This window comes from Arabidopsis thaliana, chromosome 2 (assembly GCF_000001735.4).
Source record: "Arabidopsis thaliana chromosome 2, partial sequence".
Classification (NCBI taxonomy): Eukaryota; Viridiplantae; Streptophyta; class Magnoliopsida; order Brassicales; family Brassicaceae; genus Arabidopsis; species Arabidopsis thaliana.
Window position 1 is genome coordinate 13,632,398 of NC_003071.7, and position 23,203 is coordinate 13,655,600.

General features: G+C 36.9%; 10 protein-coding genes and 1 non-coding gene across 17 annotated transcripts; 4 read left to right on the top strand and 7 right to left on the bottom strand.

The window, feature by feature from the left end:
- Positions 1-70: 70 nt before the first annotated feature.
- Positions 71-1,154, bottom strand: AT2G32030 (Acyl-CoA N-acyltransferases (NAT) superfamily protein). The gene has a single exon (NM_128763.4). The coding sequence runs from the start codon at positions 842-844 to the stop codon at positions 278-280; it is 567 nt and encodes a 188-aa protein (NP_180763.1). The 5' UTR covers positions 845-1,154; the 3' UTR covers positions 71-277.
- Positions 1,155-2,696: 1,542 nt separating this feature from the next.
- On the top strand, positions 2,697-5,684 carry AT2G32040 (Major facilitator superfamily protein). Of its 2 annotated transcripts, none has more exons than NM_128764.4 (9): positions 2,697-2,950; positions 3,059-3,309; positions 3,389-3,453; positions 3,525-3,687; positions 3,787-3,935; positions 4,037-4,297; positions 4,411-4,579; positions 4,673-4,765; positions 4,896-5,684. In NM_128764.4, exons 1-9 carry the CDS (start codon positions 2,719-2,721, stop codon positions 5,193-5,195), a joined length of 1,683 nt encoding a protein of 560 aa, NP_565734.1. In that variant the 5' UTR covers positions 2,697-2,718; the 3' UTR covers positions 5,196-5,684. The 2 variants fall into 2 exon arrangements, with proteins under 2 accessions (NP_565734.1, NP_001323845.1); NM_001336368.1 differs by having other exon boundaries at positions 2,709-2,950; positions 3,039-3,309; positions 4,896-5,439.
- Positions 5,461-6,497, bottom strand: AT2G32050 (cell cycle control-like protein (DUF572)). Its single transcript, NM_128765.2, has one exon. The coding sequence runs from the start codon at positions 6,244-6,246 to the stop codon at positions 5,482-5,484; it is 765 nt and encodes a 254-aa protein (NP_180765.1). The 5' UTR covers positions 6,247-6,497; the 3' UTR covers positions 5,461-5,481.
- AT2G32060 (Ribosomal protein L7Ae/L30e/S12e/Gadd45 family protein) lies at positions 6,365-8,034 on the bottom strand. 3 transcript variants are annotated; one of them, NM_179849.4, is made up of 5 exons: positions 7,917-7,973; positions 7,700-7,762; positions 7,165-7,465; positions 7,011-7,076; positions 6,365-6,890 (listed from the first exon to the last, which is right to left on the bottom strand). In NM_179849.4, exons 2-5 carry the CDS (start codon positions 7,705-7,707, stop codon positions 6,831-6,833), a joined length of 435 nt encoding a protein of 144 aa, NP_850180.1. In that variant the 5' UTR covers positions 7,708-7,762; positions 7,917-7,973; the 3' UTR covers positions 6,365-6,830. The 3 variants fall into 3 exon arrangements, with proteins under 3 accessions (NP_850180.1, NP_180766.1, NP_001318332.1); NM_128766.5 differs by having other exon boundaries at positions 6,619-6,890; positions 7,861-7,919; NM_001336369.1 differs by adding an exon at positions 8,024-8,034 and having other exon boundaries at positions 6,648-6,890; positions 7,700-7,932.
- A 162-nt stretch (positions 8,035-8,196) lies between these two features.
- On the bottom strand, positions 8,197-9,663 carry AT2G32070 (Polynucleotidyl transferase, ribonuclease H-like superfamily protein). Its single transcript, NM_128767.4, has 2 exons — positions 9,481-9,663; positions 8,197-9,346 (listed from the first exon to the last, which is right to left on the bottom strand). The coding sequence occupies exon 2, from the start codon at positions 9,257-9,259 to the stop codon at positions 8,432-8,434; it is 828 nt and encodes a 275-aa protein (NP_565735.1). The 5' UTR covers positions 9,260-9,346; positions 9,481-9,663; the 3' UTR covers positions 8,197-8,431.
- Positions 9,664-9,839: 176 nt separating this feature from the next.
- On the bottom strand, positions 9,840-12,024 carry PUR ALPHA-1 (purin-rich alpha 1). Of its 2 annotated transcripts, none has more exons than NM_179851.3 (5): positions 11,328-12,024; positions 11,198-11,245; positions 10,873-11,013; positions 10,561-10,794; positions 9,840-10,471 (listed from the first exon to the last, which is right to left on the bottom strand). In NM_179851.3, the coding sequence occupies exons 1-5, from the start codon at positions 11,637-11,639 to the stop codon at positions 10,319-10,321; spliced, it is 888 nt and encodes a 295-aa protein (NP_850182.1). In that variant the 5' UTR covers positions 11,640-12,024; the 3' UTR covers positions 9,840-10,318. The 2 variants fall into 2 exon arrangements, with proteins under 2 accessions (NP_850182.1, NP_565736.1); NM_128768.3 differs by having other exon boundaries at positions 10,870-11,013; positions 11,328-11,769.
- Positions 11,901-13,572, top strand: AT2G32090 (Lactoylglutathione lyase / glyoxalase I family protein). 2 transcript variants are annotated; one of them, NM_128769.5, is made up of 4 exons: positions 11,901-12,171; positions 12,524-12,754; positions 12,866-12,941; positions 13,180-13,572. In NM_128769.5, the coding sequence occupies exons 1-4, from the start codon at positions 12,103-12,105 to the stop codon at positions 13,209-13,211; spliced, it is 408 nt and encodes a 135-aa protein (NP_565737.1). In that variant the 5' UTR covers positions 11,901-12,102; the 3' UTR covers positions 13,212-13,572. The 2 variants fall into 2 exon arrangements, with proteins under 2 accessions (NP_565737.1, NP_973579.1); NM_201850.2 differs by having other exon boundaries at positions 12,151-12,325; positions 13,180-13,432.
- Positions 13,573-15,301: 1,729 nt separating this feature from the next.
- OFP16 (ovate family protein 16) lies at positions 15,302-16,605 on the top strand. Its single transcript, NM_128770.3, has one exon. The coding sequence runs from the start codon at positions 15,455-15,457 to the stop codon at positions 16,187-16,189; it is 735 nt and encodes a 244-aa protein (NP_180770.1). The 5' UTR covers positions 15,302-15,454; the 3' UTR covers positions 16,190-16,605.
- Positions 16,606-18,876: 2,271 nt separating this feature from the next.
- On the top strand, positions 18,877-18,951 carry AT2G32110. The gene has a single exon. It is a non-coding gene; the product is annotated as a tRNA-Asn (tRNA).
- Positions 18,952-19,044: 93 nt separating this feature from the next.
- On the bottom strand, positions 19,045-21,548 carry HSP70T-2 (heat-shock protein 70T-2). Of its 2 annotated transcripts, none has more exons than NM_179852.3 (2): positions 21,350-21,548; positions 19,045-21,017 (listed from the first exon to the last, which is right to left on the bottom strand). In NM_179852.3, exon 2 carries the CDS (start codon positions 21,012-21,014, stop codon positions 19,323-19,325), a length of 1,692 nt encoding a protein of 563 aa, NP_850183.1. In that variant the 5' UTR covers positions 21,015-21,017; positions 21,350-21,548; the 3' UTR covers positions 19,045-19,322. The 2 variants fall into 2 exon arrangements, with proteins under 2 accessions (NP_850183.1, NP_180771.1); NM_128771.4 differs by having other exon boundaries at positions 19,045-21,030.
- Positions 21,549-22,407: 859 nt separating this feature from the next.
- AT2G32130 (intracellular protein transporter, putative (DUF641)) lies at positions 22,408-23,128 on the bottom strand. The gene has a single exon (NM_128772.4). It carries the CDS (start codon positions 23,070-23,072, stop codon positions 22,599-22,601), a length of 474 nt encoding a protein of 157 aa, NP_180772.1. The 5' UTR covers positions 23,073-23,128; the 3' UTR covers positions 22,408-22,598.
- Positions 23,129-23,203: the final 75 nt, after the last annotated feature.

The following is a 23,203-nucleotide window of genomic DNA, read 5'->3' on the forward strand; positions in this document are numbered from 1 at the left end:
TCAATATAAACTTACATTTTTTCTGAGATAGTGAAGCTTTGTTTTATTTGGTGAAGTGAACATGGTAAATAGTAAATACATTACTCTCAAATTATAAAAAATAACTTTTGTATGAAATAGTTAATATATAAGGTTACAACTAACAATTACATAAGAAGAAGAAAGATAGAGCATCACATCAAATTATACATGTGATTTTTACAAACTAAGCAAAATATAAATTTCGACATCAAACAAACTTAATATATATATTTGATATTTGTTAATTCAAATCAGATCAGTGCAACGAATCAGAAGGCAAGAAACTAAACATGACCATATCTCTAACATTTCCTTTAAGATACATAAATTTCCTCATCACACCTTCTTTCACAAACCCAACTTTTTCAAGAACCTTTTGAGATCCAACATTGTCAACGTCAACAAGTGCCTCAAGCCTCTGCATCTCTGGCTTCTCCTTGAATATCTCCCCCGCCACAAGCCTCACCGCTTCAGTGGCGATCCCTTTCCCCCAATACTTGCTTCCGAGGACATAACCAATCTCTCCTCTGATCTCATCGACTGGCGTTACGGAGATCGAGCCAATCGGACGGTCGTTATCTAAGCATATAGCTCTAAGCCAAGGGTGTGGCAAAAGAGCGTCGTTTAAGTACGCGATCGCGGCTTCTCGGCTAGTGTAAGGCTCCCACGTGCAAAAGCGTGTGACGTTTGAGTCAGTGGCCCAAACCATGAAATCGTCGACGTCGGAAAGAGTCATTGGCCGGAGATGGATTTTCTCCGGAGGTGAGGAACTCACGGTGGATAGGGTCTCCGGTTTGATCGTAGTAGTTGAGTCCATCTCCATTGACTTTTTCTTGGTTACTTTCCTTTTTGAGTCTTTGAAGCTTCTTTGGGATTCTTTAAAATAAATTATCTCTCTCAATTCTTACAGATTTGTGTAGAGGCATTATGATAATACTTCTTCTACAAATCACGATTTAAATACTGATTTTTTTTTAACAAAAAAGAAAATAAACAGAACGTTCCTTCTTGCTTCGATCGGTCAAATACGCAACAATTAGTTCTTGTTGAATGGAAGGTGTGAAAAAGACGGTTTATAATGGGTATGGGTGAACCGTATATTTACCATCCATTCATCGTTTTTGATTTAAAAGAGGTATATTCAATCTAGTATTTAAAGTGACTTTCGTAAATTTTACAAGTATATGTTATTTAATTATGGATTTTGAAAATTCTAATGAAATCTAGTGTTATTAAAATAATAATTTAAAAATCTACCTTTAAATTCACTGTTATTAAAAATAATTTATGGATTTGATTTTTATAAGAATGTATTCAATCTAATATTTTAAGTGATTTGTGTAAAATTTATAAATTCTATGTTGTTCGATTATGGATTTGAAAAACTTTAATGAAATCTAGTATTATTGAACTAAAGATTTAAAATTCTATCTTAAAATCTATTGTTATTGAAAATAATTGGTAGATTTGATTCTTATTAATTTTGAAGGATTTGAGAAAGTTCTTTAGTTAAAAATAACAAAATCGAAATTCATGGTCTTATATAGAATTTTAAAATATTTTATAATAAATCACATCAATTTTCCTAAAATCATCAAACTCATATAAAAACTAGCTAAAACTCAAATTGTAAGGTCCAAATTAATGAGTCAACTCAACTCAACTCAACTCAATCCATGAACCCTAATGAGTTGAAAATTTTGACTCAAATGAGTTGATGAGTCAAATGAGTTGATGAGTCAATTGGTTTGATGAGTAAAATGAGTTGGGTTGTAATGGTTAATGGTTTCAATGGTTTATCCAATTAACCCATCAAATTTTGTAAAATTGAATTAAACCAACTAAAATCTCTAAACCAATGCCAATTTAAGTCTAACCAACACATCTAAACCAATTTAATAAAATTAATATTTTTCCAAATTTCTTAAATATACAAGCGATGAAATTGAGAAAAAGTAAACCCGTAATTTTTCCGCCAAAAACGTAAATCCGTGATTTTCCCGCCAAAAACGTAAATCCATGATTTTCCCGCCAAAAACGTAAACCCGAGATTTTCCCGCCAAAAACGTAAACCCGTAAAAAGTGGAATCCGTAAATATATTAAGTTTTGATGATAATGAATTAATAATGATAATTATTTATTATTATTTTATAATAATAATTAATTAAATTATTACTTAAATGGGTTAACCCATTTAACAACTCAACCCATTAAATTAAATGAGTTATGGGTTGACTTAACCCATTTAACAAAATGAGTTGGATCAACCCATAACTCATTTAACCCTAAACTCATTTGATTATGAGTTGAGTTGAGTTGTGTTACCCATTTTGACACACTTAGATCTAATACACCTCTTTATTAATTTTAAAGGATTTGAGAAAATTTAAAAAGATTTATTTAGTTACATATATAAAAATTCAAATCTCATATTTTTACTGGAATTTGATTTTTTTTTTTTACAATAAATCACATAAAAAGACATTAAAACTCAAAATTATTTAAAATATAAGGTTCAATACATATTTTGTCAATAAAAATTTAATAAGCTGCTAATATAGTTCATGAGAAAAATCAAAAATTAATTTATCAATCGAAAAAAAAGACGAAGAAAAATTAATTTATCTACGTAGCGCAAGAGACGGAGTGTTGTTTATTTAAAGAAAAGAAAGAAAAAAAAAAGAACGAATATTAAAATGGCGAGTCGCTCTCTTTTCTCTATCTCAATCTCACCTTCTCAATTTACAGTTTTGCCATCCATCAACAACGAGAGACGACGCCTTGCTATCGCCGCTCGATCTCACCGACTATCACGCCGGAAGATTCGTAAGAGACCTCCTGATAGAGATATGTCCTCCATAGTTTCAATCCCGGAGCTTCCTCGCCGGCGGGATTCTGAGGAAAGCCTGCTTTTAGATTCTCGAATCAGTAAGTTCTTAAAGCAACAGAATCCTCAGAAATTGGCATTTGGGATTAGGTTTTGCAAGTATCGAAGCTCCATTAACTGAATCCTCAGAAATGTGTGTATATGAATAGGTGTAGCTGAAGGAGATACATCGAATACAGATGTAGAAGGAGACAGAGATACTACTTCTAGTATTAGAACACAGCCTCCCCCTCGTAAAGGAAGAAATCTTAGTAGCAGCAGAATCAAATTCTACGGTGTTGAATTATCACCAGATAATGTTGCTGTAGCAATGGTGTATTTTGTTCAAGGTGTTTTAGGACTCGCTAGGCTCGCTGTTAGTTTCTATTTAAAAGATGACTTGCATCTTGATCCTGCTGAGGTATGCTTTTTGTAGTTCCTTGTTGGACTTTCATGGGAATATCTCTTTATAGGCTGACAAATATATACCTCTTGACTAGACAGCTGTGATAACGGGTCTTTCTTCATTGCCGTGGCTTGTTAAGCCTCTCTATGGTTTTATCAGGTATGAGTTCTTTATCACCTCTATACCTCTTGACTGTGATAACTGTTTAAGGAAGTTGGTCTGTTTTGCAGTGATTCAGTGCCTCTATTTGGTTATCGAAGGAGGTCATATCTAGTTCTCTCGGGACTTCTTGGTGCATTTTCTTGGAGTTTGATGGCTGGTTTTGTTGACAGTAAATATAGTGCTGCTTTTTGTATACTTCTCGGTTCCCTCTCTGTCGCCTTTTCTGATGTTGTAAGTTTTCAAATCCATTCTGGTTAACTTAGCTTGGTTAAGTTGCAAGATAGAGTTGGATATATTGAAATATTAATTAAGTGGTTAACGTTTTAATAGGTAGTAGACTCAATGGTAGTGGAACGGGCTCGTGGTGAGTCACAAAGCGTGTCAGGATCGCTGCAGTCTTTGTGCTGGGGATCCTCAGCTTTTGGTGGAATTGTGAGTTCCTACTTTAGCGGCTCCCTGGTGGAGTCATATGGTGTGAGGTACAGTTCACAATTTGCGCAAACAGTAGCTTTTCTCTTTTTCGGTATTCCGTGGCATAGCTAACTAACTAAGTGGCATTCTAAAAGCTGTTATACCTCAGGTTTGTATTTGGGGTGACAGCTTTACTACCCTTGATAACTTCAGCAGTTGCTGTTCTCGTGAATGAACAACGTGTGGTCAGACCAGCATCAGGGCAGAAAGAGAATATAACGCTGCTCAGTCCTGGTTTTCTTCAGACCTCAAAGCAGAACATGATTCAGCTATGGGGTGCCATTAAGCAACCGAATGTTTTTCTCCCCACCTTATTTATATTCTTATGGCAAGCCACACCACACTCAGATTCTGCAATGTTTTACTTCACGTATGTCCTCTTCCACTTGGTTCATGCCTTCATGGTTATTGGCTTATTTCATATTCTCTGGAATGTATTAACTAGTCTCTAACTAATTTTATTTGGTACAAATTTCACCTCAGAACGAACAAACTCGGTTTTACCCCGGAGTTTCTGGGACGAGTTAAACTTGTGACCTCAATTGCCTCATTGCTTGGAGTAGGACTGTACAATGGATTCCTGAAGACTGTTCCATTGAGAAAAATCTTTCTCGTGACGACAATTTTTGGCACGGGTCTTGGGATGACTCAGGTTGGTTCCCGTCCGCTCTTTACAAGAAAAACTTTGCCATCTATTATCTGTTACACAACCAATAACTCTTGGGACCGTTCTTATGTTTTGCAGGTTATCCTCGTGTCAGGTTTTAACAGACAGTTGGGGATTAGCGACGAATGGTTTGCTATAGGAGACTCTCTAATCCTAACAGTCCTTGCTCAGGTTTACATATTTGTCAGCATTGAGTTTTTCAAAGGCTGCATTATTGGAATTTGTGATTCCATAGTTAATGGAGCATTATTGGAATTTGTCAATATCTATGCACTGACAGCTTAAAATCGAACTGTAACAGGCTTCATTCATGCCGGTTCTTGTGTTAGCAGCGAGATTATGTCCAGAAGGAATGGAAGCAACTCTGTTCGCTACACTCATGTCAATCTCTAACGGAGGCAGTGTTCTAGGTGGGCTTATGGGTGCAGGACTGACTCAAGCATTCGGCATTACAAGAGACAGTTTTGGTAACTTATCAACACTTATTATCCTCTGCAATCTTAGCTCATTGCTCCCTCTGCCTCTTCTCGGTCTTTTACCGCGAGATTCTCCAGATACTCTTACTAAAGATGACGCAGACGTTGAGATGAAGTCCAATTAAGGAAGATGATGATAATTATCAAAAGTTAAAATGTGATATACCTTTAGAGGTGTTCTGTGTATTCAGTTCCAACCCTGTTATTACTTGAAAAGAATGAAGCAGGCTTTTACATGGAAACTACTTTTACCCAAAATATCATGTAACCAAAATGTTGTAATTCTTAAAACAATAAACTCTTTTGTTATTAGATTGCAGAAAAATACTTCAATATGCAAAAATAGTCATGATAGTAATCTCTACAAGATAGTTTCTAACATGAATCTTGATTTGATTCAACAGACCTGATTCACTCTTCTTCATCAGCACCATAGTTGTGGCATAGTGATGCGAGTCCCAAACTTGTTGTCTTCTTCTTCTTCAAGGTTATAATGCAAGCAAGTTTCTTAGTCTTAGGTTTCTTCTCATCTACTGCCTCCATTCTTACTTTCTTCGTCTTCTCCATCTCATCAGTTTCTTCGTCGACAATCCTCCTCTGCTTACCAAATTTGGTAGACTTTATCAACGCTGCATCTTCCTCCTTTGCAACTTCTTCTTCTTCTTTGTGTCTTTTACTCAAATCCTCAAGCATAGAGTCTACACTCACCGATACGCGTCTAGATTTCATAGATTTCATCTCATCAAGTGCAGCCATTACATCAACCTCTCTTTTCGAAACCAAAGTTCTCTTCTCTAAAGAACTCATCCTATCCCCACCGTCCTCGGCTTGCTCCTCCTCCTCGTGTTGATCATAAACACAAGTTGCACCTGATTCGGCTACATAACTCGAATTCTTTGGATCAGTCTTCAATATCAGCTCGGTGCAACACTTACTGCACTTGAAGTAAAACCTATGGATTTTGATCCCTAAGTAGGTTTCTCCGATTACGTTTTCTTCACGGCAATTGATTTTGGTACCTTCCGACATGTAATTCCCACAGGTGTTGCATCGAATACGTAATGGAACCATCGAACGAATCTTCCTTTGCTGATTCTTAGGTTTTCGGATCCGAGGAATCTGCTTCGGATCAAAGTTTGGTGGATAGTATTTGTTCAAGCCTTTTCTTTCACCCATCGCGCAAGAAAGAACAACTAGAAATCAAATAAGAAGCCCTAATCAAAACCCAAAAACAATCCCACCAGATGAGAGACCCGAATGCTCAAGTGACAGATTTTTATAGGGTTGAGAGAGGTTCTTAATTTCTATGGCAACGAAAGAAAATAATGGAATGATCAATCTGTAGTTCCTCTCTTATATAGATAACCCGTTCTTTCTTTCTTTTTCCCTTTTTTCTGATTGGTTACAATTTCTAAACTATTTTTTTCCTAGGAGAATTAGGTCTTGCTACAGGTCTGTCTTAGCTTGGTTTTGTTATGTATACCAAGAAGTCAATTTGTTTTTTTTTTCCGAAATTGAAATTTTCATTTAATGGAAGTAGAACTACGTGGTAAGAAAGCAAAATATAAAACCTTGATGAGCGAACTGAAAGAACCTACATAAACATCAAAACTTTCATGTTCCAAACAAATCTCAAGACATGTCCACTACTGAGTATTTAATGTCAAAAACAGAAAAGACTGGAAAGAAAAAAAGAGTGGCCACAAAATGCGTTTCCTTTTGAGAAGAAAGCATCTGTAAACTTGACCTTTTTGCTTGATTTAGTTAGAATCAAGATGCTTCTTGACAATGTTTAGTGCAGTTGTCTCCTCACCGAAATCCTGTAACAATCAACACAGAACCACACAAATAAACCACCAGGCACATTTCTCAATGACTTTGCAAGTATCTAGAGGTTCCTATGATTCATGGATTAAGAGAATGTAAAAAGGATTTGTTACCTTGATCACGAGACATGAGCATCCAACAACCTTCCTTGCATTGCCCTCAGAATCAATCTTGCAAAGCTGCAACCAAATTGAAGATTATTAGTTACCATCAAAGTCTTCCTTAGAGGAGAGAAAGCTTCAAGGATAAAAAAGGAAGACAACTTACACCAGCCCATTCGCCGAGTGTTTTGGCACTTGGAACAGTAAGCAATTTGATGCTGTGGTCAGCGCAAAGAGCTTTAACAAGCTTGACATAATCAGGTTGGTTGCAATCTTCAGCCAGGACACAGAGCTGAGCATTACGCTTCTCAATAAGCTTAGCGCTTTCATGGAGACCACGAACAACACCACCATAAGCACGAGATTTCCTTACAGTCAACTCCAATGCAGTACTCACATCCATGTCCTCTGGGATCACTGCTGCCTCAGCAACAGGAGGAACCACAGGAGCAGCAACAGCCTCATCACTAAAAATTGAAAAAAGTATAAAACTTTATCAATTCTAGAACTAAACTTAAATCATGTAATCAATGGCCAACTAGAAAGTTTGGAGCTTGAGGCACACATAGAATAAGCCAATCAAAGTAATAACATCTATCGACCTAAAACTAAAACTCTAAACCATAATGTATCAACCATTGATTCAGTATATTAAGAATGGAGTAAGAATCCAATATAGCTGCATCTTAAGAGAAACTTACCCTGACATATTGAATCTTTGAGCTGGTTTTCCGAACGAAGAGAAGCAAAGGTCTTTTCCAAATCTGCCAAGGAAATGAAGCAAATCAGTCTCAATAAATACATAAATCGAAATTACACAACCAAATCGGAGGAAGATGAACAAAGTAAGACAATCACATACATGAACACAGATCAATTTTCAGTGAGGAACTACGCAAAAGTGAGTAAGAGACTAACCTTAAAGAGAGAGAGGCTGCAACGAAGAGCAAAAAATGAGTAGCGAAGTTATATATTAGGGTTTTACGAACCCTGAATTATACGATTTTAACAGATTTGTCACGAACCTGGGCTCTACTTTAATGGGCTTTACTGGGCCATTCCTTCAATATCTGGGTCCTTTTAAAAAACGCTGTCGTTTGTTTAATCTTTCCCAATTTTCATCTTTAATGTTTAAACACTTCACAGAATCCACAATTTATGTTGTCCTTTAAGTCTTTTAACACATTGTGAAATTTTATTAATAGGCCAAATACGTATACCTTTGATAATATCTTTAAGATATGATGAAAAAGGACATATATCAAACTTTTTTTTTCATAAATTAAGTGAGATGCTATCTTTAAACAAGTAAGAGAGCACAATACCAAACCAAAATCAGAGTTTAGTTCTTGTGATCATACACTTCTTAAAACAACCTATGATGTAATAATCTAAAATAAATAACATAACCTGTTTAAAACTTTAAGCTTTTATCAATGAACAATCTGACCATTCTCAACACCTAAACCATACAAAACACCAGAATACTTCTCCATTGAACCAATGAAGAAATTCTCCTGCAGCTTCCTGAATGTACACGACGTTAACAAGCTATCCGATCCGGCCTGGTGACAAATCCCAACTCTCTCAACATCAAGCAGCTCCGCCAATTTATTCAGACCTCCATGAAGACTATTACAGAACTTCATCAAGTGTTTGATATCATAAACCCTCGGGAAATACACACTGATCATCTCGAAGAACCCTGTTTGCGTCTCGGGAAGATTCTGACAAGTCAATAGCTTCAACAAGTAACCGAAATCGTATCCGCTGTGGAATGTAACCCAATGAACGTTTTCATTCAACACAATCCCTGAAGACATCAAAAGCTCAGCGAACCGCTTCGAATCGATACCGAATTCGTTGTTTTTCACGAAATCGATGCCTGATTGACGAAGAAGCTCGATCGAATCGGTAGCGTAGATATCGGATTCGAGGTCGAATTCGCGGAAATTGAACTGCCAGATGCAATACTTGTTGTCTGTTCCACAAGTTGGGAGGTTACCTTTCTCATCAGAGAAAGTGAGTCCAAGCTGAATCATCTTGAGTATGTTGACGTTTGTTTTGAGAGTTTCGTAGTGGTACTCTGTGTTGGTTTTGAATGTTCCCACTGGTCTACACACGATTCCTGGGAACTCTGTGTCCATCGCTACGAATGGGAAATCGTCTACGACTTCTCGAATCAGAGCCATCTCTGATTCGAGATTGTCGTTCCATACTTCACGGATTTGAATCGAATCGTCTTTTAGAAACAGTGACATGGTGATGATAACGATGATGATGAATTCGAGTAAATAAGTTAAGGAGCATCTGGATCTAGAGCAAGATCCGATCTGGTTTCATCAGATCTGCAATAGATTTAACACAAAACAAATGAATCACTTACAAAAACCAAAACCTTCTGATTTTACATAAATCAATGAAAACAGAGAAACTCGACAGATACATAGACAAATACTAAGAGAGACAGCTGGATTCGAACCTTGTAATGAAGCGAAGTAAGAAAGATGTTTCTCGAGAAGACGGCGAGTTGTTCAGGCTAGGGTTTCAGAGGATGTGGTGGTTTATTAGAGAGGAGGTTATAAATCACCGACAGATTATTTTTTATTTTTTTCTCTCTCTCGGACTGTGCCCAAAGTTGCTCCTTTTTTTAGGGTTTTTGTTTTTTATTTACAAACGCTGTTTTTTTATCTTCTCCCTTGTTTTATACGCAACGTTGATTTCTTTTTCTTTTTTTTTTATTATTGAGGCATTTTCGATTAACCTAAAAATCGAAATTTTTGTCTAACCAAAGCATGCTTAGGACAGTATATACAATTCGCAACTGCTCTTAGAACCTCTGGTAGTAGAACTAAATCATTTTCAGACAAAACCAAAAAGAATTCGTAACTCATGTATAGAACTTACACTTCATCTTTTATTCCAACAGGCATTAGCCCAAACATATAAACCCCAATATTCTTTTACAATTGAAATGCATCAAGCCGTCAACAGATATACACCCAATGACCCAAACTGAACAAAAACAAAAAAAGTTAAAACAGAACAGAAGCAAATGAGGGAGGGAGGGAGAGAGAGAGAGAGAGAGAGAGATACACATGGTGGATGATTTTCAGCTTATTCCCAGTTGCAGACTCCAAAGTTTGTTTTATCTACTATTAAGGCAAATGATGATCCTGCTGAATTATTTTTAGAAGATGTGAAGGGGCGAGAGATATTACGTGAAACTATTGCACACCGCGATCAGGCAGTCGACTTGAAGTTGCCAGATTCAAATGGTTAGAGGATTGAAAATTTCCATCCTCTAAGAGAATCAATACTTATCTCTGAGGAGGATCAACTGTCCTGACATTTGCACCTGTCATACCTTCAATTTTATCTTTGGTGATCTCCACAAAGTGACCAATTACTTCGTGAAACTGCTTAAGACCCGATAACGGTAGAATGATGGAAGACCTGTCAGAACCTGCCACCTATATTGAGAAATGCTTTAATGTTAAAACCATGGTAAATACAAGCTCTCAAGAGATAAGCCAGCAAAAGATTGTTCTTCCAAGATTACCTCAGATATCCTTAAGAAATGGCCCCTGTTATTGTTCCCAAGATCAAAGAAGAACCGTTTCTGGTCAGCTCTGATTACTTTAGAAACACCAGTCATTCCGGTTTCTTCCTGGCCTGGCGAGTCAATTGTTCGATCCACATTATGTTCTGAAGAAGATGGCTGCTGACTACCATGTCCAGGTATAAAACCAGCTCCAACATCATCAACCAAGTGTTCCTGTCCATCAGAAGGTTTCTGTTTCCAAAACGAAGATACAATGAGACCAGAGAACTTAGTTAAAGGCTTTTCAATCAAAGGAGACGATAATACCACCTGATTTGGCATCACAAAAAGTCCTGATGCTTCATGTATCTCAGCCAATATATTCCTGAAAGCTGCCCATCCTTCATCAGGAGAGCTTCCAGCTGGAACAATAATGGTACTTCGATTTCTACTAACCGATGCTTCTGACACCTAACACCACACCAAAACCCATCAGAACATTCCTACAACTTCTGATACCTCAGGATAATTAGTCACATAACCAAAATGAAAAGAACATTCCTAACCATAAGTCTAGTACTCCCTAAATCTTCAATTCACATATACCAAAGAAAAAAAACTTCAGATTCATTAAGTAAAACAGAAAAATTTCTACCTTCAAGAAGCGTCCTCTTCTGTTCTCACCGATATCGAAGTAAAACACCTGAATAAAGCAACAACAGCAGAAATTAAAGAGAGTGGAAAAGTCAACGATCGCCAGAAGAGAGTGATGATAAAGTTGAAACCTTGGAATCAAGCTGCAATTCTTTGCTAAAAAGCTCGTGTTCCTCAGAATTGACATAGTAGTTGAAGAGATCAAGGAACCAAGAGATGCCGGAGGAAGGAACAATGATGGTTGACCTCGTCGCCGACGTCTTCTCCGATATCTTTAGATACCTTCCACGAGGATTCTCCTTAAGATCAAAATAGAATAGCTTATGCTCCACTTGCAACGTCTTGCTCACCAATTCCACATCGCTCCCTCCTCCTCCTCCTCCTCCTCCGGTTACCGCTCTTCCGCCTTCAGCTCCTCCTCCTCCGCCTGAATTAGCTTCCATTTCAATCTTCAATTGATCGATCGGAGTAGAAAATTCGGTGAAAGAAATCTCTTCACTGAAGAGTTGAAATTGACGTCTGATCTGGTAAAGGAAGTGCGATTGGAAGAATGAGGAATTGGTGGAGGTGAGAGATTACGGAGCAATAAGGGTTTAATACCGGACCGGATGTTTTAAACCGGATACATTGTTTGGTCGGGGTCCGAACATTTCTGATTGGTCGGATATTCAGATTAAGCAACAGATTAATTTTTCTTGGAGTAACTGCAATTACGTATAATAATTCTTTTTTTTAAAGTTGGTTTTAGTTTCACTGATAGTCAAACCGATCGGTTCAACCTTATGGTTTGATTAAAGATGTGTTATAAGGAGCCGATGCCACGTACTTTTACTAATCTCTTTTTTGTCGACCATTTTTGTTTCTGAGTTGTTCTTCTTGATTAGCTTTGTCCGCTTGGAACCAAACATGGCGAGTCTTGGCCATATAGCCAGAGAATCATCAGACATCACACGCCTCGCCCAGTTTTACAAAGAGGTAACGACACCTAATCGACGTTTTCAATTTCTTACACTTTTCTTTTTCTTATCTCTCTTCGTATTCTCTGTTCTGGGTTTGTGTTGTTACTACCAATTTCGACCCAAAAAAACAAACGCACTGAGTCGATTACCCATCTGGATTAGAATCTATGGTTTGTAATTTGGCTTTTTATTTAGAGATTTGTGTTGCTATTGTGGCTTTGTCTCTTTCTCTTGTCACTTATCTCGTTTCTAGTTTCTATTGAGAGTGTCCACTTTTGGATGCCTTTAATCCTTTTGATTAAGTTAGTGTTATCTTCATCTTCGTGGTTTGTTCTGAAACCAATGGATTATATATGTATAATTGTCAGGTGTTTGGGTTCGAGGAGATCGAAAGTCCTGATTTTGGAGACCTACAGGTGGTGTGGCTAAACTTACCAGGTGCTTTTGCAATGCATATTATCCAGAGAAACCCTTCAACAAATCTTCCAGAAGGTCCTTACAGTGCTACCTCAGCGGTTAAGGATCCTAGCCATCTCCCAATGGGTCATCATATCTGTTTCTCTGTCCCAAATTTCGACTCTTTCCTTCATTCTCTCAAGGTATTGTTTCTTTGGCTTGTTTACATGAGCTTTTGATGGTACAGTTATGGATATGATTGGTATCTTTCAGAGTTATTTAATCGATCCTTTCTCGTCCTTGTTATGATGTAGGAGAAAGGGATAGAAACTTTTCAGAAGTCTCTTCCTGATGGAAAAGTCAAGCAAGTTTTCTTCTTTGATCCTGATGGTAATTAATCTCTGTTTTGCTCTTAAGCCGGCTTAATAACTATTATAACTTGGTCAGATATATGTCTACTTTTCTTATTCAGCACAAGCATTTGCAAATTACAGTTCTTGTGTATTATATATTTATATGCATTGATGCTTTAGTACTTTGGTCTATCGATCCGGAACATGTGTTCTAGGATTATCTTTCAGCGATCCTGTCTGTTTCAACTTACAGATTCTGTCGTCAAATTTTGCAGGAAACGGATTAGAGGTAGCAAGTCGATCATGAGCCTTGAACCTGAAATATGTGGTATCACTACTTATAGAATGAAATAAAAGTATTGTATAAATAATCAGTTTGTTGAAATAAAATCTATATGTCTAGGTTTGATGTTAACTTGTGACAGCTTACGCCTCAAAGTTCGTGTCATGTGCTTTGAATGTTGGATGTATCGAATTTATGAGCTTTTCCTTGTCTAGTAGTTCCCATGTCTCTATTACAACACCGAAGAGATTGGGATAGTTATAATAGAGAGAGAGGACGATAGAGACCCAACTAAGAACAACCATACATTCACAACTCGAGATATTTTATTCATTTATTGTGAAGAGTTGTTTTGGTCATATAAACTCACCCGGTTCAACCCGGATTGAACTCATCAAACGTATCATTTCTAACTTCCGGTTGACTTGTATTGCTATAAAGCTTGGTCGAATCAGACCTAAACCTCAGATATCGAGGCTAAATTATGGTTGGCTAGATCATAGTCGGGTCGTAATTAAACCCAACCTGAAGTGAACCGAATTGGTGGTCATTTGCAACATCCATGTGTAGACTGATGACCCCAAAAATAGCAAAATAGAGAAAAATGTGTTTCAAAATTCCAGTCTAAACAAAATAGGGCATCAATTTGTGGGGCTAAGTTGTTGTCCATACCCCCAACATGGCAAGAGGCATAATGGTGTGAAGGCATTACAAACATTCTACAACTTACCATAATCTAAAATCTTATGATCCATCAGTCGCCGCTTTTGTGGTTCTTATTTGGTGATGGAATATTGGCGGACGAATCATGAGTAGCTTATGTAACAACAAAGTATGATGATAGCTATATTTTCTGTTGTGGCCCACATAAATTTATCCATATGAAAGATGAGTTCGAATCTTTTTTTTTTTTTCTGGTGCCGGATAACTACGCGAAGTGGTACCACCGGTCCACCCTAGCCTTGGCACGATGATAGCTCAGCTGTGCATTTCGAGTGTTATCCGATACGATCTTTACCAGTAACGAGGGATAACCCTGAAAATATATAGGCTACAAGCAAAAATAGTCGCTAAACTATTGAATATATGAAACACAACAAGTTTCAAACCTTTCACCAACACGACTTCACATTAGTCTCTATAACCAAATCATAATGAGATAATTCACAAAAACATGCTTCCAAAATACTTATTATATTGGATGCTTCATTTCCATTTTTAACTTGCTTCTATCCATTGTCTATTCTCACCCGCCAAATTACCAGCAACAGCAAGTCATAACTGATCGTTAGTCCTTAACTCCTTATTAGTTATTACTTGATTCTACATGTACAAAAATAGCCAGACTTAGTTATAGTCACTGGTGGCTAAAATATCTTTAGGACTTGATTAACAAAACAAATATTGACCGAATGACCTGCTTGGTCGGACCAGTGAAAACTCGACCTGACCTTGTGAATCGGACCGGTGGACCAAAAACCAGGACCACACTAGGGAAGTATTCGTACTTGAACTAACGTCTTTTGGCTTTACGTCATGATGAGTGGACCAATCTAGGTGGTGGATGAATTTACCTCCTCGTGAGCTCTCTCTATTCTGTAATTGCAAGGACACTCATTCTTCATGTTTTGCAGTTTTTGTAACTCTGACAAACTATAAGGTTATATGAATAAACCAAAATTTATAAATACTATCATTCACGTATAAAGAAAGACCTCCCCATGTTGAATTCAGCTTTGTACGTCAGTGTTTCAGAAAGAAAGTGAATAATTACAAAATTAGAAAGTATCAAACCAAAAGAAAGAAAAACGCTAAAAAAGTAAATATCTGATATTCAGATTCACTCGAAAGTACAATACCCTTTAGGGAATATATGTTTTGTAAACGTTTCATCAATATAGATGAAAATTAAGGATCCTAATAACTGCATTTAGTCAATAGTAACAAGTACCATTACTTTGTTTTGCAAGTCGCAACACAAGTGCATGTGGTGATTGGTGAACACATAGTCAACATTGAGACTCTCGGTAGCTACATAACGATTCTTGAAAATGAGATAAATCAGAAAATTGATAGTAATTCACTTATTCATTTATAAAAAAAAAATTTTTGGCAACATTAGTATATAGAAATTTGTAAATTACATAAGTACCCTTTTATAAACGTAATGAGACATTTGTGTATATATATGTTACAAAATAAGCCAACATATCCATTTGCTCGAGACATTTATTCTCTTAATTCTTCTCTCTCTCTCTCTCTTAAAAATGCCAAAAATCTTGTGGAAAAGCCTCCATCTTTGCTTCCCGTCAAATCTCACCAAATGCTATTCTTCGCCGTGTATTCCTCCGTCCTCCGCCGATCCCGACGGTATCATCCAACCTAACCGTCCCTCCATCGTTCTTCTCAATAACTTCAACCTCCTTTACCACAATGACAACCACCACCACCCCCATCGTGTCATTGACTTACCTTCTTCCTCCACCACAACCACTCCGGCCGCCACCTCCTCCTCATCCACGTCATCATATGAATCTGATATCTCTCCTGATGTATCCGCCGCTTTTGCTTCCCGTCGCTTCTTCTTCTCTTCCCCTGGTCGGTCCAATGCAATCACCGACTCACCAGAACCCCGGTCAAGAGAATTCTCTGATAATTACGATGATGCCACTATCACGTCGACAAAGAAGAAGAAAAAGAAGGTTTATGATAATTCCGTGACTACTACTACTACGAGGCTTATAAGCGGAGGAACCGCCGTAACTCAACACGTGGACTCACCGGATCCGTTAACTGACTTCCGGCGATCCATGCAAGAGATGATTGACGCCGCCATCGACGCCGGAGAACTTAGTCGTGATCCGAACGACGGTTACGATTTCTTGGATGAACTGCTACTCACTTATCTCTCTTTAAATCCAGCCGACACACACAAGTTCGTCATCAGGGCTTTCTCCGACATATTGGTCTCACTCTTGTCGGAAGAACGCCGGATATGCTGACGTGGTGATGGCCGCCGGGATAAAAAAAAAACTCCCGTGCAATGAATGCAACACGTGACTATTAGTTCAGTGAACCTAACTTTCTTTTTTCCAATGTACGTCTTCATGGAAGAGTAACTAAGCAAACCAGAAAAAATTATTACTGACAATTTCATATTTTGTATGTTTTATTAAAATAATTGAATGATGCAAAGGATAGAAGAATTTTGAGATAATTCATATATTTGGTTGGATAATATAAAGTTAGATATTTTATTGACGAAAAGAACTTCTTTTAAATGGTTTATAGTTTTAAAAAACAAAATTCGTTAATATAAACCGCACAATATAGCAAACCGGGATATCAAAACTGGTCCACTCCATGATTGAGTGAAACAGACATAAAAACATGTTTTTGTGTTGAACATCACTATTGGCAAAAAAAAAGAAAAGTATTAGAACTAGAAGTGAATTTCTAATGTGATATGAATAACAATAACTTGGTTCGGAGGTAGAAGTAATTAAAGAAATGGTTTAAACGTTAAAACTTATGAATTAACAAATAAATCAAAGCTAAATACGTCCAAAAAACTTTATGATAAGAGTTAAAATGGAACTTGGTTGGATCAATGAAGCATAAGGTTGAGTAGACAACAATATCACCAAGGTACAAAGCTTGAGGCATCGATAAACTCTCTAGTTGCTTATATTATGTCAAGGCATGCATGGATCGTGTTTTAAATATTACTATGTATCCATACTTTAATAAAGAGGCATATATAGTTAATGTTTCTACAATATATAAAGTAAAAAAAGTAGAAGTTTTTACTTTCTGTATGTTGCCTCAGTTCTTAATGTTGCCTTCATGGATGTATATGTATTATCGTTAAGACAACAAAAGGATGCTACTTTTTGCTTGTATAGTTGTATTGTTTTGTTTCTGTACAAAATATATAGACTCTGTAATATTGTTTTTTTTTTGTGAAGAAGTAATATTGTTTGTTACATCAATTAAATAATGAAATCTATTATTTTCCTTTGCTTCTTTCCATAAGATTTACACGTAACACAATGTGAGACAAAACAAAATAATTGAGAATCCTAAGAGACGGATGTTGGAAGGTCCACTCGACCAAATAAACTTAAAAAATGTAGCTAATACTTTAAAATAAGGGTCTAATTAAACAAAGTATTATAAGTTAGTTGGTTTAGGTGAAAGTAAGACCATGCCATTTGTCTTATTGATCAGTGTTCACTAAAGAATTAAAACTAGCCTCTAGACCCGCTCAATTGCGAGTAAAACACTCAACTTAATCTAATTAGTATAAGATTATACATTTCAACTATAAAGGGCTAAATAGCTCATATTTGTTAACACTTTGAATTCATTAGTGAACTAGCTAAATCTCATTTTTGCAATGAAATCAGCATGTCTTTTATTGCATGAAAGGTGCTTATGGGCGAAGTTGCAACTAATTTTTTTTTTTACTTTTGGTAAAAAAGTTGCAACTAAATTTGACTATGATGAGTTTACAATTTACAAAAAATAATAAAAAATGACTATGATGTTATATATTTATAATTAGAGAAAATGTGCGTTTTGTTAAATCGTCATGTATATGTAATAACTGACTATGATTTTATCGTAAGTTAAACGACTCAAAACGTGAGCAATCTTAATTATACTTTTCGAGTTGGTAAATGGTGCCTTGTTTTCTGCCGCTTGTCTCCAACTCTGCCTAACCACTTGGTTGATAATGATAAGTCAATAGAACCTATGCCACAATGTTTATGCGTGTGTGTGAGAGAGAGAACAAATTTGGGTCAAACGTACAGTAGAGTTTCATATGTCCATTTGACCATTTCGGTGCGAATTGAAGGTCATTTAGATAGGAAATTATCTGTCAACCACCTCACTGTTTTAAACGAATCAGAAAAAGAATCCGAGAAGAAATAATTTGCTTACTAGCTAGATTTAAGTGTTGAGATTTTTTTCAATGCAATTGCCATTTTCTTAGCCAAGCCTTTCTCCGAAATATCCCGTAAATCACAAAATACTTGTGATTACATCCCATAACGAGAATACATTTTATAATGGTCTAATAAACTCAAAAACTATAATAGTGTATAAATAATTTGTCGTTGAAATTAGCAAGTTGCCGTAGTCAATACAAATCATGTGATATCACATGTTACGACTTACGAGTTTAGACGATTTTTATTTATTTACTTATAAATGGATCCATGCATGTTATTTTCTGCAAAATTATACAATCACTTTTGAGTCCAATAACTTAAAAGTTCCACACCTACCTAAATATGGGTCAATCTCAAGATATGAGATCACTATCGAGACAAAATAAAAAGTTTGATACTCATGCACTGCATTTGGATTTCTTACCTTTCCTATCAAAATTAAAGTTATACGCTTTATTGAATTGTCAACAACATCCTAAACACTAATGCCGTGAATATTTCGGTTACTACTATGCCTTTACCGGATCACCACATCTTGCCTCGGCCGAGCCTCATATTCATTTTGTTGCGATTTCCATAATTCTTTAGAGTCAAATAAAACGATCCGGCCATGATTCATGGTGAGCAATTCCCTTAAAAGGAAACAAAAGTGTGATCACTTGATTCAGGAAAATTAAGGAAAGTAATCAAATTAATTTTTAAATTGTAGAAAAATGAAAACAAAATATCCAGCTGGAATAGCTCAGTAGGTTTAGAGCGTGTGGCTGTTAACCTCAAGGTCGGAGGTTCGACCCCTCCTTTCAGCGAATTTTGATTCTTTTAACCTATTAATCCCCCAATATGAAAAAATTCATTCAATATAATCCATATAATGTCCTACTCGATAAAAGTGTTGACCATCCAAATTTGCCAAGTTTTAATGAGAAGCTCAAAAACAGTTAAAAACTTGCAACACAACATATCAGAAGCTCAAAAGAAAGTGTCCAAAGTCCAAACTCTCTAGTTTATTATACAATCTGCAAAGCATTATTACTTCATTACACACATAAACATTGTTTACCACTTCAACGACAAACCCCAAAACACACACAAACTTTACAAACTCTTTTCTATACGAAGCATCCTCGTATCTTACATCTAATCTAAAATCTATCACCAACACCATTTTATTTTAATCTTACATCTTTCTCTGAAGAGTAATCAAATCAAGAGTAGCTCCATATTTCACATTCAAAGCTTGAGCACACCAACCATGTCCATCATCAACCGTAGGCATCCTCACCTCAATCACAGGAACCACTGGACTCGAAGATCCCGGCATCAACACAGCTGCGAAAACCCGTAAAGCATTTGATGCATCAATGTCCATACACACATTGATCTCTGGAACACCTTTCGGTGCTGGCGGAATCCCAACGAGCTTGAAATAACCAAGAAGATGATTCTCTTCAACAGTCTCTCCTTCTCCTTCGTATATAATGATCAGAGCTTCCTTCTGGTTGTCTTGAACCGTTGTGAAGAAGAGGTCTTTCCGCGCTGGAACCATTGTGTTACGCGGAATCACGGGTATGAATTTGTTTCCGTTAGCTCTTACTCCAACTGCAAGAGGTGTGGCTTGTATGGTTAACAGATCTAAGCTCCCAAAAGGATCATGAATCCCTGAAGTCACCGCACCTTCCAAAGCAGCTCCTCTAACCGCAGCTTCTAAAGGATTCACGCCTTTGTATATCTCATCCTTCTTGCATACGTTCTTGATAATAGTTCTTACTTTCGGGATGTACGAACACCCTCCAACCATTATCAAATCATCGATATCACCACCATTGACTCTCGCATCTCGCAGGCACTGCACAACAAGTCTCTCACATTCCTCAAATACCTTCTGGTTCACTTCCTCAAACTCTAACCTATCAAGAACCTTGGATATCTTGTTACCATTTCCCAAATCCACTTCAATTTGGACATTTTCTTGATCCGTTAGCCTGTGAATCGCGTCCTGTGCCGCTACACGAAGCAACCCCGAAGCTTCTTCATTAGGTGGAGCGATATGGCGAATTGTGTTCTGCAAAATGTCTTCACCCCCAATGGGGCTACCAGCTAAAGCTTTTATCTGTGAAACACCACCAGCAGTAGCAGTAACCGCAACATCGCAGTAACCAGCTCCCATATTGAATATAACCGCAAGCCTCTCGCTTCCGCTTCCCATGTTATCATGGGTAGTCATCTGCTGCTGTTGCGCATAAAGCAACGCAATAGCAGTTGGTTCCGGCATCAAACGAAGAACATGAAGTCCAGCCATAGCGCAAGCTCTTTCGAACCGTGTGAGCTGGAACCTAGAGAACGAAACCGGAACCGTAAGCACTACATTTCTCACAGGACGTTTCAACTGAGCTTCAGCCATCAGACGTAACTCCACCAGAAATATAGCTAAAACTTCCTCTGGTGTTGTTGATCTCCAAGCATTGTTCACCAAAGCTGCAATAAACGGTCTAACTCCAATATCAAGAGTTTGAACCAAGAAAGGAAGGTTCTTGCTAGCGTGAACCACAGGATCAGTGTCTACACGACCAACGAGCCGCTTCATGTTGAAGATAGCGGCTCCGGTTAGCATTTCCTGCTCATGTGCGAGCTGGTTGCTAACACCACCAGCAGGAACTTCATCTTTGAAAGTGACAAATGATTTGATGAGCTTCTGGTTTCTTGTGTTCCTCAAGATGTGAACTTGAGAACCGTTCCAAACAGCTATACTGCATTGAGAAGTACCAATGTCGATACCAAGGGCGATTTCGGGTAATGAAGGAGATGATGATGATTTCTCCTCTCCAGTGTTTTCACTGTCTGATGCTACTGTGTATGCTGCTTCTGCCATTTCCTGCCATAGATTTCTGATTCAGGATTCAAGATTTATCAACACAATCAAAGATTTATCCTTGAGTTCATCACTCAACATTCAAAACAAATTAAGAACCAATTCTACCACAAACTGAAACTAATTTCAAAGTGTCTTGTAGGATTTTATCAGGATTTTACAGTCGTACGATTCCACCCAGATAAAGATTCAAAATTGACAAATAAACTTGAAATCAAATTAAGGATTAGACTAGTAATCAGAAAATCTAACAATTGCAATTTCAATAAGTACAAGAACTGAGCTAAAACCAAACAAAGTATTATTCAAAAAGAGAGGACTCGGAAAGAACAAACCTGTCACCACCGAAAGGAGAGATTTTTGACAAAAGGGTTTGTTTTTAGCAGTTGCGGGATTAGAACAAAATGTTTTGTGAGTGAAGAGAAGAGGGAAGCGAAGAAATAGAGCAGCTTTTAAGAAGGTGCGAGAGAGAGATTGTTACTGTGCTTCCTTGGTCTTCTAGAGTTTGCCAGAGAAAAGAGGAGGGAGTTCCTTTTTTTTTCTCGCTAAATTAATTTGCCGACCCAAGAAAATAATTTACTTTACTATTTTTCTCTAAAAAATGGGCCCATTTGAAGTAAACTTGTATATATATATTAATTTTAACAAATCATATGGGCCTGTAGAATAGTACTGGCCCAACTCTAGATCATAAATTATAATATTTGTTTCAATTAGTTCTTTTCCTCTAAATTTTTCAATGAATTAGTATATCAATCAGTGTGTTTATTAATTACATATATGAAAATTGGCCAATGCATATACAGAATATCAAAGAATTAGCATCAGAAACTCCAATCGTCAAAGAAGTTTAAGAAGAGGATTTTCTTGGTCATTGTGCTTATTTCTCTTCGCCTTAAGGGATTAAATTTCATCATCACAAGATGAGATTTCAAAGTAATCAACGTTAAGAGATGCATAAATTATGCATCTTACGTGATTGGCGTTTTTGGCCAACATATGCTTTAAGACGTGAGCTCTCAACAATTTCCAGTTTATCGATTTATATGTACATGATTGTGCTAAGAAGTATCTAGAATGTTCATCTGGTCATAAAGGCTCAAACCTAAATTTATACCAATATACCATAGTCATTCGATTTAATCAAGAATTGCGCTATATATGTGGCATAGTCATTATGAAGTATAGGCTCTCGGAAAGCCATGAAATCAAGTGTGCTTCTCGCTAGAGTTCCAAATTATATACAGTATGGTAAATGATCATTTGTTTAGCTTTGGTTTTTAATATTGTTGGAGACTTTTACTTTCAAAAAATTGCATAATGTGTTTATATTCTTGGTTGATGTTTATGTGGCCAACAAGGCAACAATGCTGGTTTTTTGGTGTATAAAATAACAATATTAGCATGATAATTAATAGGGTTGTCTCACTTAACTTTTTAAATTTCTTGGTCACGGACGTTGAATAGTTATTTTGCAAAATTTCTACAAAAATTCGTTCAATGTCAACTTAAAAGCAAGCTCGGCTCATATCTAAAGTCCAACAAGTTAGTGAAAATACAATAATTTTCAATTCAAGCGATGAGTCAAGTAGCTGTGAGTTTCTTCTCCAACGATTTATTCATCACCAAATTCTCTTCAAGATTCATCTTCAACTCATCGATCTTCACTTTCTTCTCCGTAACTTCAAATTCAAGTCTCTTCATCGCGATTTCATAAGTCCTCATCAAACTCTGCTGTTCATGGATCTCAGCTAACATAATCGCAACTTTTGGTGAAAGATTCAATTCCTTCCTCATAAAACTCCGTTTAAGCTCCGATAAAGTTTTTAGTTCATTAACTACCACCGTATCCGCCGCTTGTATAGCGTCGCTATCGTACGGACTTTGAGCCCTCTGAAGCTCTGCGTAAGCAGCTTTAATGGAAGTTGTACTAGCGAAGATCTTCGCAACCACCGCTTTAAAAAGGCAGTCTCCGTCGTCATCTTCATCGTCGAAATTTGGATTCTGTGACTTAAACGTACCGACTCCGACTCCATTGTTGGAGGAGACCTTCCTCATCGTCGACGTCGAAACTCTATTACATGTAAAACATATGTTATACGGACGATCATTTGATTATTTTGTTACCCTTAATATATAGGCTATTGTTTTTTTAATATATGATACACCTTGTAATGAAAATATCAATC

What these genes read in the sequence shown, in the direction of transcription:
- AT2G32130 (NM_128772.4), bottom strand. Translation starts at nt 23,072, where the DNA reads ATGAGGAAGGTCTCCTCCAACAATGGAGTCGGAGTCGGTACGTTTAAG.
- AT2G32030 (NM_128763.4), bottom strand. Translation starts at nt 844, where the DNA reads ATGGAGATGGACTCAACTACTACGATCAAACCGGAGACCCTATCCACC.
- AT2G32070 (NM_128767.4), bottom strand. Translation starts at nt 9,259, where the DNA reads ATGTCACTGTTTCTAAAAGACGATTCGATTCAAATCCGTGAAGTATGG.
- AT2G32050 (NM_128765.2), bottom strand. Translation starts at nt 6,246, where the DNA reads ATGGGTGAAAGAAAAGGCTTGAACAAATACTATCCACCAAACTTTGAT.
- HSP70T-2 (NM_179852.3), bottom strand. Translation starts at nt 21,014, where the DNA reads ATGGCAGAAGCAGCATACACAGTAGCATCAGACAGTGAAAACACTGGA.
- OFP16 (NM_128770.3), top strand. Translation starts at nt 15,455, where the DNA reads ATGCCAAAAATCTTGTGGAAAAGCCTCCATCTTTGCTTCCCGTCAAAT.
- AT2G32060 (NM_179849.4), bottom strand. An exon ending in CACTCGGCGAATGGGCTGGT is followed by an intron (nt 7,077 to 7,164) that starts GTAAGTTGTCTT and finishes ATTTGGTTGCAG; the next exon opens with CTTTGCAAGATTGATTCTGA. An exon ending in GCTCATGTCTCGTGATCAAG is followed by an intron (nt 6,891 to 7,010) that starts GTAACAAATCCT and finishes TGATTGTTACAG; the next exon opens with GATTTCGGTGAGGAGACAAC.
- AT2G32040 (NM_128764.4), top strand. Translation starts at nt 2,719, where the DNA reads ATGGCGAGTCGCTCTCTTTTCTCTATCTCAATCTCACCTTCTCAATTT. An exon ending in GTGGAGTCATATGGTGTGAG is followed by an intron (nt 3,936 to 4,036) that starts GTACAGTTCACA and finishes GTTATACCTCAG; the next exon opens with GTTTGTATTTGGGGTGACAG. An exon ending in TCCTAACAGTCCTTGCTCAG is followed by an intron (nt 4,766 to 4,895) that starts GTTTACATATTT and finishes GAACTGTAACAG; the next exon opens with GCTTCATTCATGCCGGTTCT.
- AT2G32090 (NM_128769.5), top strand. Translation starts at nt 12,103, where the DNA reads ATGGCGAGTCTTGGCCATATAGCCAGAGAATCATCAGACATCACACGC. An exon ending in TCGCCCAGTTTTACAAAGAG is followed by an intron (nt 12,172 to 12,523) that starts GTAACGACACCT and finishes TATAATTGTCAG; the next exon opens with GTGTTTGGGTTCGAGGAGAT. An exon ending in TTTCTTCTTTGATCCTGATG is followed by an intron (nt 12,942 to 13,179) that starts GTAATTAATCTC and finishes CAAATTTTGCAG; the next exon opens with GAAACGGATTAGAGGTAGCA.